At 55.2% G+C, this 15,697-nt stretch overlaps 1 protein-coding gene across 1 annotated transcript; it reads right to left on the bottom strand.

Moving 5' to 3' along the window:
• GDF7 (growth differentiation factor 7) lies at nt 1-12,105 on the bottom strand. Its single transcript, XM_069011671.1, has 2 exons — nt 11,778-12,105; nt 1-9,303 (listed from the first exon to the last, which is right to left on the bottom strand). Exons 1-2 carry the CDS (start codon nt 12,103-12,105, stop codon nt 8,381-8,383), a joined length of 1,251 nt encoding a protein of 416 aa, XP_068867772.1. The 3' UTR covers nt 1-8,380.
• Nucleotides 12,106-15,697: the final 3,592 nt, after the last annotated feature.

Here is a 15,697-nt window from a genome sequence, read left to right as displayed (position 1 = left end):
TTATTTATTGGAAAATACCTGTGGCTGCCCTGGAAGGCAGTTTAAAATGAATGGGTATTTCATTTTTGGTTTAACACCTTAGGTAGCCCAGGGAATAAAGGTGGTTTACAAAGGCTGCTCTGACATCTGGTTTCAGGACACAGGCACAAGTCATCAAAAGAAAATCTTGCAGAGGTCTATTTGTCAATAAAATATTTAATAAACTTATCTGTACAAAATATTAAAAAGGTTATTGAAGAGTATACAAGAATATTTATTTAACAAATATATACTGCTATATAATATATTCAAGAAAATATAGATTGCTGTTTACAGTTCATTTACAATCCCATATGTACAATCTATTTAAACTTTAGATACATACAAACAATGCATTTACACCATCACATACAGAGCTATCTTCTTTAGAGATATTTCACACACCCAGACCTGAAAAAGCTGAACAAATACATGGATAGTTCAGAGGCACACACAGGGATACGAGTATTGCTTCAAAAATTGTAGCTACTACAGATACAGTTCTTGGAAACTTTCTCATTTTCTGACATTTTCCTTTCTAATCAAAGAAAAGAACATATAAATAAAACCATGACTGACCAGCAGAGAGGCTCATTTTGTCAAGGGGACTCCAGAAAGTGTTGAGGCTCTGGAAACAGCGCGCAATGATGGGATACGAAGGGACTGAGCAAACTGGATCAACATTGCTCCCTGCTTCATCCGAGACAGGGAGCACCAGGAGCAGAGCAGGTCTGTGCTGCACAGGTAGGTGTCCATTTCCTTTGAGCAGCATCTCCACCAGCTTTTCCAGTGGGAACTACAGAGCAAGACAGGACTCGTGACTCCAGGTGGGCACAGCCCGAGTCCTCCAGCTGTGAGAGCTCCATTTGCAAAGGCACTGCACAAATGTGGCTTCAGCTGAAGCGTGTGGGAGCTCTGGACATTCAGCACCTCAGGAACTCAGACCCTTCTTTAAAAGGTTAATCACAGCAGGTGGGATGAGTGTAAACAGGATGATCACCCCCTCCCTGGGCAAAGAGAGGATGAGCTGCTCCTACAAAATGCCCCATCCCCAGCTGATCACTTCCTACACACCCACTTAACTCTGGCGCCTTCAAGGACCAAAGCCTGGCCCCTCTCTGTGTGACCATCCCTTTTCCTGGGCCCTCCATGTGTGACCATCCCTTCTCCTGGCCTGTGGGTGCTATTTCACACTGCTGCTGCTGGCTGAGCTCCCGTGAGCCCCTTGGTGCTCAGCAGTTCCTGACACACAGCTCCCTGGGATGACCAGCTTGGGAGCAAAGCAGCCCTAAATTTTGCCTCCTGTTTATTCCCTACTGTTCTCCTTCCCTGTCTTCACCAAGGCAGGATGGAGGAAATAAATGAAACACCACAGAGAAGGCTACCATCTCCCCAAAAACTGGGACCAAGGCAAATGCCACAGCTCCCAGGGAGGCCAGGCTTGGCCCAGCCTCTGGGTCTCATTCCTCCAATGATGGACACCAGGGTGGCACCAGCACAGATTGACACTGTGGCAAAGAGAAGGGGAGAGGATACCCAGGCACTCCCACCTTCCATCAGAGAATCACTTGAGTGTGTGACCCATCGTGAGCAGGTCCCCTCCTCCCACCAGCTTCAATCCTGCCAGACCTGTCCCCTCAACATCCCCTGCCCAAAGGCACTGCACCACATCCTCCTGCTGCTGAGGCTCAGCCATCCCTTCCTCACCCTCCTCCCCCCACCAAACACCACAGCAAGTCTCCCGTCCTGAAAACCCAAAGCATGAGCACAAGTATCAAAGCAGAAAAATGAGCTCGCAAAATGTTTGACTGAACAATTAAGTGGTGATGACAGAAAAATGGAGAGTAAAACCTGCTGAAAAATCATTGAAAACGTGTGGAGTTATGGTTTCATCCATGGAATGGATGGGAATGGATCAAGCTTTGGTTTAAGATTTTTCAATATCAGCTCTGTGAAAATGCTGCACAGCCCAAGCTTCCTACCCTAGCCCATCCATTCAGCAAGAGTCAAACCCAGTGCATCTGTCAGCCTGCCAGCACTCCTTCCCACCACCACATACATCAGGCTCCTCTCCAACATGGAAAATTCAGGGGTTGTTTGGGTACTGCTGCCAGTAAAAGGGAAAAGCAGCCATAGGGCTATTTGTGTCTCGAGGTGCAAAGATGCAAAACATCCTTTAAGATGTAGGATGGGCTCCTTGGTCAGTGGGTTACACCAGCACAAATTCCAAATTTTTGTCATTTTCTGAAGGCCCAGATCACTGGCTGATAGGATCTAAGTGATTTTCAGAGACATCTTTGCACCTCTATGTACCTCACAACATGTACTGGGAACAAAGAGCTTTAAAGGACTGAATGCAGCTGGTTTTACCTTGGAAGACATAACCCAGCTATGACAAAATCAAAGGTGTCACACACACCAGCCTGGTGGAACATCTCACTCTTTTACCAGCCATAAATTGATAGATAGAAAAGACAGAAAAACTCTCCCCCTACCACACAAAGTCACAGGTTCCTGTGACACACCCAACCCACAGAACGGGTACTCCCCAACTCCTTTCCTCATTGTGTTTTCATGGAGGACACACTCCCACAGTGGGGACACCACTATACTCTAGAGGCTCCTGCTACCCAGCATCTCCATTCTGGCCCCACCATAAGTGATCCCTGATGCCAAGGGAGCTTCTCTGAGGCCAGTGGAACACACATGATCTGCTGGTCGTGAGGACTTAAAAAAAGAATCACACTGCTCTCAAAGACCTTGCTTTTTCCCACACGGGTTTTCCCATCCACTCACCTCCACAGAGTATGATGGGAAGAGAGAAAAACTCACACCACAACTCCAGCTGCACCCAGGACAGGGGACACAGCAAGTGATTTGATGGAGCTGCCCAGCCAGGGTCCAAGTGATAGCCCTTTGTTCTGATCGTCTTTCAAACACAGTGGCTCACAGCCCCATTTCAGGTGACAGCCTCTGTGCAATACCCAGGCTCTTGTTGCCATTGCCCCACGGAGTTTTTTTCTCCCTGGCACATGGCCCTGCTGCCCCAGCACAGACAAAAGAGAAGGCACTTGGATTTCACAACTCACTCCATGCTCAGCAGGAAACCATGACGTTTCCCACCACTTTTCATCCAACACAAGTATGAGCTGGGCTGGTATTTATGATGTATCTGCCACATTAAATGGGTCCTGTGGGTTTTGATGTAACTGTAAATGCTGCTATTGATACAATCATGACAAGAAGCTCACCACAAAACTCCTGTTCAGCCACGGCATCCCATCAGCATCCAAGATGCTCTGCTCCGTTTGCCCAGCTGAAGCCCCTGAAACCTGCATTCCCAGAGGGTCCGAAGTGATGCCCCAGCCTCCCTTGTCTCTTCCCTGCCAACAGCAGGGTGAGTGTATGTGTCTGCTGTTCCCTGGGGGCCAGCACAGGTGACTGTCCCTAAATACCTCTTTCAGGTGTGTGGGATAAGGGCTTAAAACTGTAAAAGGAGCTGCTTGCTTTGCAAGGGGAGTATGAGGGATAAATCACTGCAGCGCTGCCCGGCGAGAGCTGCGCAGCCGAGGACTGAGTTGAAACCCACAGGGTGCAAACACTCACAGGAGTCACTGGCCCTCAAACCTGAGCAGAAGGCTCAAGGCTTGGGGTTTGCTTTTAATCAGAATTGGTGCCTTTGCAGCCTTTTCCTTACAAATATGCCAACCATCAGTCAACAGGCAAAGAGGATGTGGCTCCATCTGCCAGTGCTGATCAGCAGTGAAGCCACTGGGAGCAATGCAGCTGTGCCAGGATGAAGCTACATCAGCCCTTTTCCACATGAACCCTTCTCTCTGCCAGAGAGATTTCCCTCCTATCACTGGATTTGAAGTATGATGTAAAAAAATAAAAAAAAAAGGGGGGGGGGGCACACATGGTTAGACAAGCCCTCTATTTTAAAAGAATTAAAAAGCAATTATTGCTTAAAAAAAAAAAAAAATCTGTGATTCTTGGGAAATATTTCTAGGCCAGAAGCACCCCTGGTCACTAGGGTTAAACAGGACATAAAGTCATTTTGCTTCTGACTGTTCCTGCAGGCACCGGCTTCGGCACCAGCTCAAGGAGCCCCCAGACAAGGCACACACACCAGTCCTTGTCACAACTGGGCAGGCTTCCCCAAATCCCAGCCCCAGTGCTTCCAAGTCAAATGGGATCACTTTGCAAGTTTCCCTACTCCTGTGCAATTACATTCCCATGTCAGAGAGCAGGGAGCCAGTTAAGTAGGGATACATAGTTCGTTTAAAATGCCTTATATTTCTAGTTTCACTGTAATTATATCCTGCAGATAAAAATGGTGCTCAAGGTCAAACAAATCCTCCAGGATACTATGCACTGCATGGAAACTGTTTGGGTTTTTTTTAACTGGAAAGGTTGTATAAATACTGCAGATTGAGAACCTATAATTATCCATTAAAATCACTCTGAGTCTGCTGAATTAATATTTGTCCATGTTCAGCCTCTAGTCTCTTATTTATAAAGTTTACATGTGCCCAAAAATCAGCTCAGGCAAGAGGCAACTGATCAGAAATACATTTTTTCTGTACCTTTCCTTTGGCATTAGAGGGTGATGCTCTGCGAAGGGGCAGCTCCAGGGATGGGGGCTGGGCTGGGCTACCAGCATCCTGCAGCCAGTGCCCCACCAACCCTTCTGCAAAGGCAGGACTCACTGCTCCATGCCCTCTACAGACACATCCCTGTGTTGTCCCCCAGCAGTGCAGGGCTGCAACAACTCAGCTGAAGGAACCTCCCTGCCCCAGAAAGGCTTTCACACCCACCACTTCCACTTAGAACCGTGTAATCATTAAGGTTGGAAAAGATCGAGTCCTGGCATCAACCCTGTACCACCACCATGTTCACCATTAAACTATCTCCTCAAGGGCCATATCCACACGGTTTTTGAACACTTCCAGGGATGGTGACTCCACCCCTTCCCTGGCCACAGCTTTACAACTCTTTCTGTGACTTTTCTTCCCCCAGTATTTAATCTAAACCTCTACACATTTGCAGCAGCTCTGACGGTTGTTGCCTAAGTCTAATCCCACTGTTTGGGTGCAATCTCCAAATCTGCCTGGGGATGGAGAGGCAGCCCTTGCAGTTGTCATGCAGGGATTCATAAAGGGGGCGGTGGTGGCTTTTGCTCTGGAAATACTCCTCTGGGAGCAATGAGCAATGTGACAGCCAAGCCCTGCAGCTGATACACTCGCCCAAGGGGAGCAGCACAGTTACTCACCAAAGCCCCAGCTCCACTCTCCTCCAGCCTTGCCCTGCTCATACACATCCCTCTGGAGCAGCCCCAGGCAGGGAGCTGCCTCCCCTGACTCCTTAGAGGAGGAGAAAGAGGCTTCCACTCCATCCTTTGCCCTCCTGTTGTCCTCCAGGGGTTGTTTTCCCAGGAAAGGAACAGGTGGCACCTGGCACAGGCCCCAGCACCGCTGGGCTCCCCTCAAGGGGATGAAGTTTGCTCCCCCACCAAACCCCCCTGTTCAGGTTCCCTGCAGGCAGGTGAGCCAGGTCTGGCTCCCACATGGGTGAAACCACGGACAGCATCGCTGCCAGCAGCAGCCTCTGCGTCTCCCCAAATCCTCCCCTCTCGTTATATAATGATCCAGGCTACAGAACTGCAGAAACTGAGCCACTGCTTTTGTCCCCAGGACCAGCAAAGCCATCGTGAGGTTCAGGACATGAACCCCAGCAATGGACACTGCCCCAGAACCGGGGTGAAGCATTGCAAGACCCAACCTGTCACCCTGCTCTGCATTGGCCACCTCCGGACCTGAGGAGGGTGACATCTGTCTGTTCCTTGCAACTGTGGCTGAACAAAAAACACAAGAACTGGGAGTCACACACACCGGAGTCATGTCCCCTTGGACACAGTCTCACAGGAGCAGATCTCAGGATACCTTTTTGGTGGAGGCTCATAAGAGCCACCAGCCAGCAGGGGCTGCCAGGAGCTATATATATCTTGCCTGGATTTGAACTGCCCGTGAACCTTCACCACAAATATTTGGAGGAAGGGGAGGGGGTAAAAGAAACAAAAACATTTTAAAAAATTGTCTCAGCAGTGAGAAAAACTATCAAACAACCAAAGGCAATTGAAAAATTAGGTATTTCCAAAGCTTGATAACTTTATAACTGATGTGGAATCCGGCAGCTTGAGCACTGCTGTGCCAACCTCCTTCCTCAACCAGCTGTGCTAAAGCCAAGGGGCAGAGGAAATCCACAAATCCTCATGCTGACTCCTCCTCCCCCACTCAGGAACCTTGGCCTCCCCAAATGCTGACAGTGAGAAAACACATGGCATGGACCTCAACCTTCCTCTCCCCTCTCAACCTCCATCTCTGAGCATCTCCCTGGGGACAGGTACATCATTAGCATATATTTACATTTGTGCTGAGGCTGGGAGATAGGTTTTCCTTTTGGATACATGGATGTAACAAGCCAGAGGAGCTCTGCAGGTGTCAAGGGGGTACATGAGACTTAAGAGCAACATACTCGCTCCTCTGAGCTGCCACCAGCCACAGCCTGAGGAAGCAGAGCAGGCTCTGTGGGCGAGGATGGAGGGAGGTTGGGGGTGTCATCTCAGTGGATCTGTCCCTGTTATCAACGGGCATGGTTTACTTCCCACAGATGCACTTGGGGGGAAGGTGCTGTTGGAGCTCACCAAGGCTTTTCTGACCATTGAAATCATTTGGATCCCAGTAGAGCTCTTTGAGGTGACGCACTCTCTGCCCTGGCCAGGCTCAGCCTCCCAGCAGAACACCCCTGCCATGGAGGATAACTGGATTAATGTAGGAAAAATCCCATGTTTTCCAGCAGGGATTTATCTCCTCCAAAAGCAAACTACCATCACCAATAAGCACTGATGTTTACACACCAACACCCTGCCCACAAGAAAAAAACAAACCATCAAACACAAAATCTGTGCAAATACATCTCTGGTCTAAGCCAACCCACCCATGAAGCCAAAGTTTGGTACCAAAAGCCACTGAGGTGCACCAGAAATGCTTCCCAGCATCCAAAGCACACCCTGGCATGGATGAAGGGCTTCTCTGGCTTAAAGGTGTAATTTATACTCAGCTCCTGAGTTACTAAAATCCTGCAGCCCTTTCAGCACACGTCAAAGCACCCCGCTTCATGTAGCCGGCCCTGAGGGTAGCACTCAGCCCTCTGCATGGGAAAGGTCTGTTCCTGGAGGATCCAGCTCCCTTAATGGAGCAGGGAGCAGCCAGCACTCCAGGGAGGGATGCAGTTCCCTGGGAAATTGATGCCAAAGGAAGATAGGGTGGAGCCTAGTGCTTTTATAGAGATTATTTGGAAAGAGAAGAACCCGAGCAAAATGGCTCTTCCCTAGGGAACTCGGGACCTTTGTTTCTCTCCAGACATGCTCAGAATGGCTGTGTGACTTGTGGGCCTGATGCCGGGTTCCCAGTATGTCTTGGAAATGGAGTTTTGTGCAGGAAAGGGAGGGGACCCACCAACTGGTACCTCCTGAAGGACATAGACAACAGGGCCAGTGCCACGTGGAGTGGAGGCATCTCCAGCTAACCCCTCCCAGGGCCACTCCCATCTTTTTGAGAGCACAAGCTCTGCTTCAGACCTGACTCTTTTAGCATCCAGTTCTCCTTCTTTCCTGTCTCTGCCAGCAGACTCACAAACCTCTCCCCACTGCAAACAGGCCTGGACCAAGTGATTACAGCCCACTCCAGCCACAAGTTCTCCACTTGCTGCCTTCCCCCAGGGATTCCTTATTTTTCCACCAGGAAACTCAGGGCAGAGATTTGAAGGCAGCCAGGAAAACTCCTTTAACTCAAAGGAAAGAGCATTCCTACCTCACCTCCATCCCACCGCCACAGCCAGAGGGCGATGCTGACCTGATCCCTCTGCTGCAGACACCACTCAACCTCCCCAGGTCATCACTCCCAATGAGAAAATTTTGGCTAGACATTTTCCAAAACCTTTGGGAAAGATGTTGTCAGCGCCACTTTGGCAAACCGAGTGTATCAGGCAAAACTCAGAGGTTGAGGACACATTCCCTTGGGGCTCTGCCAGGCTGTGTGTCCCCCTTTCGGGGGGGAACAGGCAAGGCACAGAGATAGTGGCAGCCTCACAGTCTCAGAGGGGCCCACTCTTGGGGTCATGGCCAGGGTGGCCCAAGGAAGACAGGGAACACCTCCTCTGAGCTCGGCTTTTGGAAAGGCACACACCAAAATGTGTATGTGTGTATATATATATTTTATATATATATATTTATATTTATATATATAAAATGGGCAGGGCTGCTGAGCAAGGCCAGGAGGGGTAGGGAGAGCTGCAGAAATTGCTACCTGCAGCCACATGTCTCCACGACCATGTCCTCGTACTGTTTGTAAACCACATTGTTCCCGGAGTCTATATAGAGGATGCTGATGGGGCTGAGCTTGGAGGGCACGCAGCAGCTCGGGGGGGTGGACTCCGGGTCCATGGAGTTCATCAGGGTCTGGATAATGGCGTGGTTGGTGGGCTCCAGGTGGGAGCGCAGGGGGAAGTCGCAGACCCCCTCGCAGTGATACGCCTCGTAATCCAGGGGGGCGATTATCCAGTCATCCCAGCCCAGCTCCTTGAAGTTCACGTGCAGGGGCTTCCTGCTGCAGCGGGTCTTCGCCTTCTTCCCATGGCCTCTGCCCCCAGACCGGGCGGCAATGGTGGTCCTCCTCTTCCTCCTCTTGGGATACACCTCCTGGCCAGGATCGGGGGGCTCCAGGAAGCGGGGGCTGCCCAGGGCCTTGATCTTATCCCGAATCTCCTTGAAGAGGTTCTCTTTCCTCTGGGTGCGGGAGAAGGCCACGAGCAGGGCTCGTTCATGGGGCTGTGGCTGGGGTTTGCCGAACCCCAGCTGCCAGGGGGGCAGGAGCTGCCCCGACTGATCCAAGACAATCCTCAGCAGGAAGCACAGCAGTTTTCCCGAGAGCGATCTCTGCCTGTGATCTCGCAAGGCCTCCCAGACATCAAACACCTCCCATCTGGAGGAGCCCGTGTCCAAAATGTCTGCAGCCCTGGAGTCCAGCAGCCGGGGCTCCTCGCCGTCCCGGCTGGGGCAGGTGGCCAGGAGGAGGTGGTGGAAGGTGCCTTCGGGGGACAGGGCCAAGCTCCGGTTTTCAGGGAGGGAGCGCAGAATCCGCAGCTCTGCGCCCGTCACCTCCTCTGCCTCAGGCAGGCTGGAGATGTCAAAGAGGTATCGCTGCTCAAAGGCAGATGGGGAGGCATCTGGAAGAGATAACACAGAAGAAAAAGAAAGGAAAAAAAAATTAAAATATCAGCAAGCCAAAGCCAAGCTCTCATTATGGTGAAGTGCAAGGGATGCAGAGCTAATGGGAGAGATCTCACTGTGCAGCACAGCTCCCTGAGCATCCCAACGGGACACAGTCTTCGTGTCCTGCATCCATGAGCATCACTCTGGCTGGGAGCACCAAAATGAGGAGGAGAAGGTACAGAGGGAGGGAGGAATCAATTCAAACAAGTGGCTTCTCATCAGCACTCTTCCCCACATTCTGAGGAGGCTTCTCTGCCTCCTCCCAGGTATTCCAGTGACCCCAGATGCACTGCTATTCTGTTTTGGCACAGAAGCCACACCTGAACCTGTGCAGCCCATTACCATCCCCAATCAGCAGGTTGTCACCGATTTCTTCTGCCCCAAGTGTCACACACATACACATGCTGTTAAAAATCCCATTTCCCCCTTGCAGATAGGCACAGGCACACAGGTCTGATAGAGGTACCCCCAGAGGATGAAAGTGAGCCCAGCCTCAGTTTGTCACTATTTTTGGTGGATCCAAAGACCTGACACAGACTTGTGCAGTTTCTGACACTGAATAAATATAGTCAATGTGAATTTAAAAAAAAAAAAAAAAACACTGAAGGAGGTGGAGCTGGGAAGAAGAGATGAATTCAGTTCTGGGAGAGTCGTTTTTTGTCTTCTCCCTCGTTAACGAAAAACCTGACCTGGGGCTGCTGCAAACATCTCTGCTGTGCCCGGAGCACCTCGACCCGCTGCCGGCAGAGCCCTGCTCGACACCCCCGCCCCCGCCCACCCCCCGCGGCAGCGCCGCTGGGTGCAGCCTGCACCGCCCGCCGGGAGGGAAACTGTTTTCTCCCCGTCATTTGCTGCTGCTGCTGCTATTATTATCATTAATAGTAGTATAATTATTCATTATAGCTATTATAATTTCTATTTGAAAAGCAGATCTAAAATTCCTGCGAGGAGCAGATAAGAGCAGATAAGGAGATCCCTTTGAAGAGTTCATCTGGTTTCGTTTTGTGCTGAAACTTCCCAGGACCTGTGCTCAGTTTTCGCCCAGCTCTCCCAAGCCGAGCACTGCCCACCCTCCCACCGGAGCATGCTCCCCCCGGTCCCGCCTCGCCCCTTCGACGTTTCCCCTTCGGCTTCCAGTAAACCCCCTCCCGCAAAGGCTGCCGGCAGGATACGGCCCCTTCTGGGTGTGGGAATGGGGTTTGGGGATGGCGCTTGGGGGACTCCCCCACCCCGGGGCAGCCGGCGACGAGGGGCGGCTGGTGCTGCTTTTGAGTTTGCATTTTCATTTTATGCGATCGGGAATGTATTATTTTTTTCCCCCAGCCAAACGAACTCGGCCGGCAGGGAGCGAAGTGCATATACACAGGTATTTGTTGGAAGTATACCGTTAGGTGCCTATATGCATTTGATTACCATTATTAGATCCGCGGATATGAAGAGGGCAAAAGAGGACGAAGAGGGAGAAGGGGACCGCAATGCCGAGCTCAGCCGGCAGCGTTAGCGGGAGCCGCTCCGGAGCGCCGGGGCCGCCGGCGGCCGAGCACCCCCGGGGCACCGCGGCTGCGCTCCCTCCCCGGCCCGGCCCATCGCGGTGCCTCGCGGAGTTTTTCGGGCTGCAAAAGCTCTGGCGGGACGGGGATGCCGTGCGGAGAAGCTGCTCTTAAACTGCGCCGCAGCCCCCGGCGCCGCATCAGGTGGCGGGAGGTCCCGAGAGCCGCCCGCACCGCCGCCCGCCCCGTCCTGCCTGGCTGCACCTCGCACCCCGTCCCGAACCGCACGCCCAACACCAAGCGTCATCCTTGATCCCGACTGCCTGTGCAACCCCATCACCACCCCCGACCCCCGCTCAGCACCACGTTCATGTCCGTCGGCAAGTAGTGCCAGGCACAAACCTTTTGCTGTCCCCATCGTCACCCTCCTAAACATATGCTCACGCGCAACCCCACTCCCAGCCCTGTACTCGCCCGCACTCCCACGGTCATATTCGCGCACGGCTTCATTCCCGTTAAAAAACCGGGATGCGCAGCCCCTATCCCGTGAAGCTCCATCCACTGCAACCATCCCGTGCGGAAACCAACGCACAGCCCCATTCCCCAACCAACACACAGCCCTATCCCAGGCACGGCACCGTGCTCGGATCAACGCGTGAGCATCCACTCCGCGTGCCACCACGTCCCCAAACTCACGCTCAAAGTGATGCACAACCCCGTGTGTCCATCCCCACATCCACATAGGAGCACGATCCCCACATCCATGCACAATTCCATCCCCAAGCCCCATCCTCATCCCGAAGCCCATTCCCAAGCCCAAGCATCGACTCCTCTCCCGCCCGACGGCGGGGTCCCGGCGGGGCGGCCGGTCCGCGCTCCCCTGCCCGGCCGCGGGCGCTGCGCTGAGCGGCGCGGGGGGACGCGCTTCCCGCACTCACCGCTGCGCGCCCGCTCCGCGAAGCCCGTCACGGTGTCGGCGCGGCGGCCGGGGGCGCGGCGGGCGGCCAGGCGCTGGTACAGGGCCACCATGTAGTGATGCGGCACCACCGTGCCGTTGCGGAGAGCCCCGTCCCTCCGCGGCGGGGAGGAGAAGGGGGAGGCGGCGGCGGCGGAGGAGGAGGAGGCGGAGGAAGGCGCGGCTGCCGAGGGTCGCTGGGGAGCGGCCGCTGACGGGCCGCGCACGGCGGCGGCCTCCAGCCCGCGGCGGAGGCGGCAGGCGCCCAGCAGGCAGAGGCAGAGGGCGGCGGCGGCGGCGCGGAGGCGCATGGCGGCGGCCCGGGGCTCGGCGCGGAGCTGCTGCCGCCGCCGCTCCCCGCCCGCTTTTGAACATCGTCTTCGCCCGCCGCCGCCGCCGCCGCCGCCACCGCCGCCGCGGCCGCCCGCGCCCGGGGGCGCCCCCTGCCGGCCGCTCGCCCCACCCCGCCCGCGCGCCGCCCGCGCCCCGCGCCCGCCCCGGCAGGTGAGAGACCCCCGGATGCCCCCCGGAGCCCGCTCCGCCCGTCCCGGCAGGTGAAAGACCCCCGGATGTCCCCCGGATCCCGCTCCGCCCGCCCCGGCAGGTGAGAGACCCCCGGATGTCCCCCGGAGCCCGCTCCGCCCGCCCCGGCAGGTGAGAGACCCCCGGATGCCCCCCGGAGCCCGCTCCGCCTGTCTCGGCAGGTGAGAGACCCCCGGATGCCCCCCGGAGCCCGCTCCGCCCGCCCCGGCAGGTGAGAGACCCCCGGATGTCCCTCGGAGCCCGCTCCGCCCGCCCCGGCAGGTGAGAGACCCCCGGATGTCCCTCGGAGCCCGCTCCGCCCGCCCCGGCAGGTGAGAGACCCCCGGATGTCCCTCGGAGCCCGCTCCGCCCGCCCCGGCAGGTGAGAGACCCCCGGATGCCCCCCGGAGCCCGCTCCGCCCGTCCCGGCAGGTGAGAGACCCCCGGATGCCCCCCGGAGCCCGCTCCGCCCGTCCCGGCAGGTGAGAGACCCCCGGATGCCCCCCGGAGCCCGCTCCGCCCGTCCCGGCAGGTGAGAGACCCCCGGATGTCCCCCGGAGCCCGCTCCGCCCGCCCCGGCAGGTGAGAGACCCCCGGATGTCCCCCGGAGCCCGCTCCGCCCGCCCCGGCAGGTGAGAGACCCCCGGATGTCCCCCGGAGCCGGCTCCGCCCGCCCCGGCAGGTGAGAGACCCCCCCAGATACCCCTCGGGCTCTGCCCCGCCCGCCCCAGCAGGTGACAGACCCCCGGGCTCCCCCTCGGACCTCGCCCCGGCTCTCCCGGCAAGAGAGAGAACCTTCCAGGCTCCGGCCCCCCACCCGGTGGGGACAACCCACACCCCTCATTTGGCGGGGAGAGCTGCGTCCCACAGCCCCGTGCCACGGCGTCACCCCAGCCTAACTGTGGGGTGGGATGGAGTTGTGTCCGACTTTGGAAGGCGGCCCCAGTTCGGGATGGCGAGAAGTTGGGGGGCACCGCCACCTCTGTGTGCAGGGGTCATTTTTCGGAGCGGGGAGCCCCCCACCGATGACTGGACCGAGAAACTTCACCCCTTATTGGAGGGTGTCACCCACCACCCCGTACTGGGGCGGGGGTCCCGGTCCCACACTGGAGATGAGGCAGCCCCGGCTCTATTTCGAACGGAGGAACCACGTTTCGGGCAGACCGCTTTCCCCGACACTGGCCCGCGGGGGTGATGCTGCCGGCGGGGCCGGGGCCGGGAGCGGCCGGGGGAGCCGGAGCGACCCGCTGTGGGGCGGCCCCGGGGCCCCGGGCTCTCCTGCACCGCTCCGAGATGCCCCGGGCTGCCCCGAGCCTCCATCGGCCCCGGTAATTCCGCCTCGGAAGTCCGACACCGGAGCAAAACAAAGCCCCGGCCGGGCTGCGGGCTGATGTTTTCCCTCGCACGGAGGGTTTCCTTGGTAAAATTCAGATGTTTCCTTGGGTGTCGATTAAAATAACAAAGTGGGGTATTTACTAGGATGTTATTTCAAGTCTCTTAAGTCCCTGGTTATGTCTGTTGCGATTTCTCCGCAAATACAAAAACAAGCGCTGCGATGATTTATTTGAAGGAATGTAGGTGTTTCGCCAAAACAAACACGGCTTTTTTTTCCCTTCTCCCCCCCGAAACAATTGCTTCTCACAAGCATTTGTCACTGCAGCCTCTTGGATTTCTTTCTGCTGTAATTTTACAGGTGTTTTGTCACAGTATCGCGAGCGGGTTTCTAATGCCAACCAGTGGCTTTGCTCGGTATGTACACACACACTGTGCGGAGACACAGACGCTGCTCCCAGGACACCATCCCAAGAAATCCCTGTCCCATGCAGTGCTGGATGGCCAGGCCTGAAGCCATTTGCACACCTTGCACAGCACTTGCAGAGTTTGCACAGCCTTTGCACAGGGCTTGCACAGCCTGTACATGGAGTGTACATGGCTTGCATGGCATTTGCACACCCAGCGTGTTCACACAGAGCCTTGCACACACTAGCCCCCCAGCAGTCAGTGACCCCCGGGAGCCCTAACCCAGCTGGGGCAGGAGGCAGAGGAAGGGCCAGCAAGAGGAAGGCTTCAAAAACTGTTATTCTTTTGTCAGTCCGTTATTCAATACAACCTGATGCTCTTCAGATAGTAAAAGTCATTTTTAAAAACTGTCTGACAAGGCCTTACAGCCCCTGAGGCCTCACTCCCCCCAGGCCAGGGTGCTGAGACTCCACTTGGGAGCCCCCACAAAACCAGAACATGGCAATAGGGCTGAGTGCTCCAGGGCATCTCTTCCCAAAGATGGGAACGCTGAAAAGTACTGTCTGGTCCTGTTCCACTCAACCCCACCTCGAAGAGCAGCCCCAGGCTCCAAGTTGATGCTCCTGCTGATGCTCCTGATGCTTCTGCTGCAGCGCATGGCAGCACTCCCTTCCCAGTGCTGCCCAAGGAAGGGACCAAAAGGGTCAGCAAAAGGGTGGAAAGATGATGGGATGGGAAGGACTGTCAAATCGGCAGACAAGTGTATCCATAAACCTCTGGGCTTCTTGCAATGTTTTCTGGAGCATCCTGCCTGGAATCATTTCACACAGTCAGTTTTATGGGAAACAGTGCAAGGTACAAAAATGGTGAGTGTAGGCCTAGCCTCGAGCCCCCAAGACTGTACATCCTCCTGCAGGTTGGGGTGCATGTACCTGCCACATGTGGAACCCCAAGCTTCACCCTGGAACTGTCACTGCCACTGCATTTTTCATGTGTATCTTTCAAAAATTAAAGTTACATTGATACAACAGACAGCTGTGCCTCCTGTTTATCCTTCCCTCACCACTTCTTTTGCCCACAGACCAGTCCTCTTCTCAGCCCCCAGTGTGGCACCTGCACCAAATCCCTGCCTGCTGCGAGCTGGCTGAGCTGAATAATGGGTTCCTCTGCACCAGTTTGCACCACACCATCCTTGTCCCTGTGCACAGCTGTCCCCATGACAGAGCATTGTGCTGCTGGGTGACAAGAGCCAGATCCCTGTCCTCACAGTCTGTATGGAGACCCAGACACAGGCACACACATACCCACACAACCCCAGTGACATGGACACACGTCTGTGAGCCAGACACACACCAGGCACACATGCCCACACCAGAAGGCACATGAATGAACATGCACACATGCACAGGTACACCAACACAAGCAGCAAATCAGCAAATCCTGCCTGGCCGTGCTGGAGGGTAGATGTGAAATGCCACAGCCCATCCTCTCAACCACACAGTGTCTAGCGAGACACGCGAGCACTGACTTTCCCATCTGTTCTCCATTGCAGCCTCATTTAAACCCTTTTGGGCTTTCTTGAATTTCCATCAGCCCAGCCCAGCCCAGCTGCAAGACCTTCCCAAGCCTCCCAAGCTCTGC

The sequence above is a fragment of the Aphelocoma coerulescens genome, chromosome 3, assembly GCF_041296385.1.
Source record: "Aphelocoma coerulescens isolate FSJ_1873_10779 chromosome 3, UR_Acoe_1.0, whole genome shotgun sequence".
NCBI classification, from domain to species: Eukaryota; Metazoa; Chordata; class Aves; order Passeriformes; family Corvidae; genus Aphelocoma; species Aphelocoma coerulescens.
The sequence above is the reverse complement of the archived record's forward strand: the minus strand, read 5'-3'. Positions and strand labels throughout refer to the sequence as shown.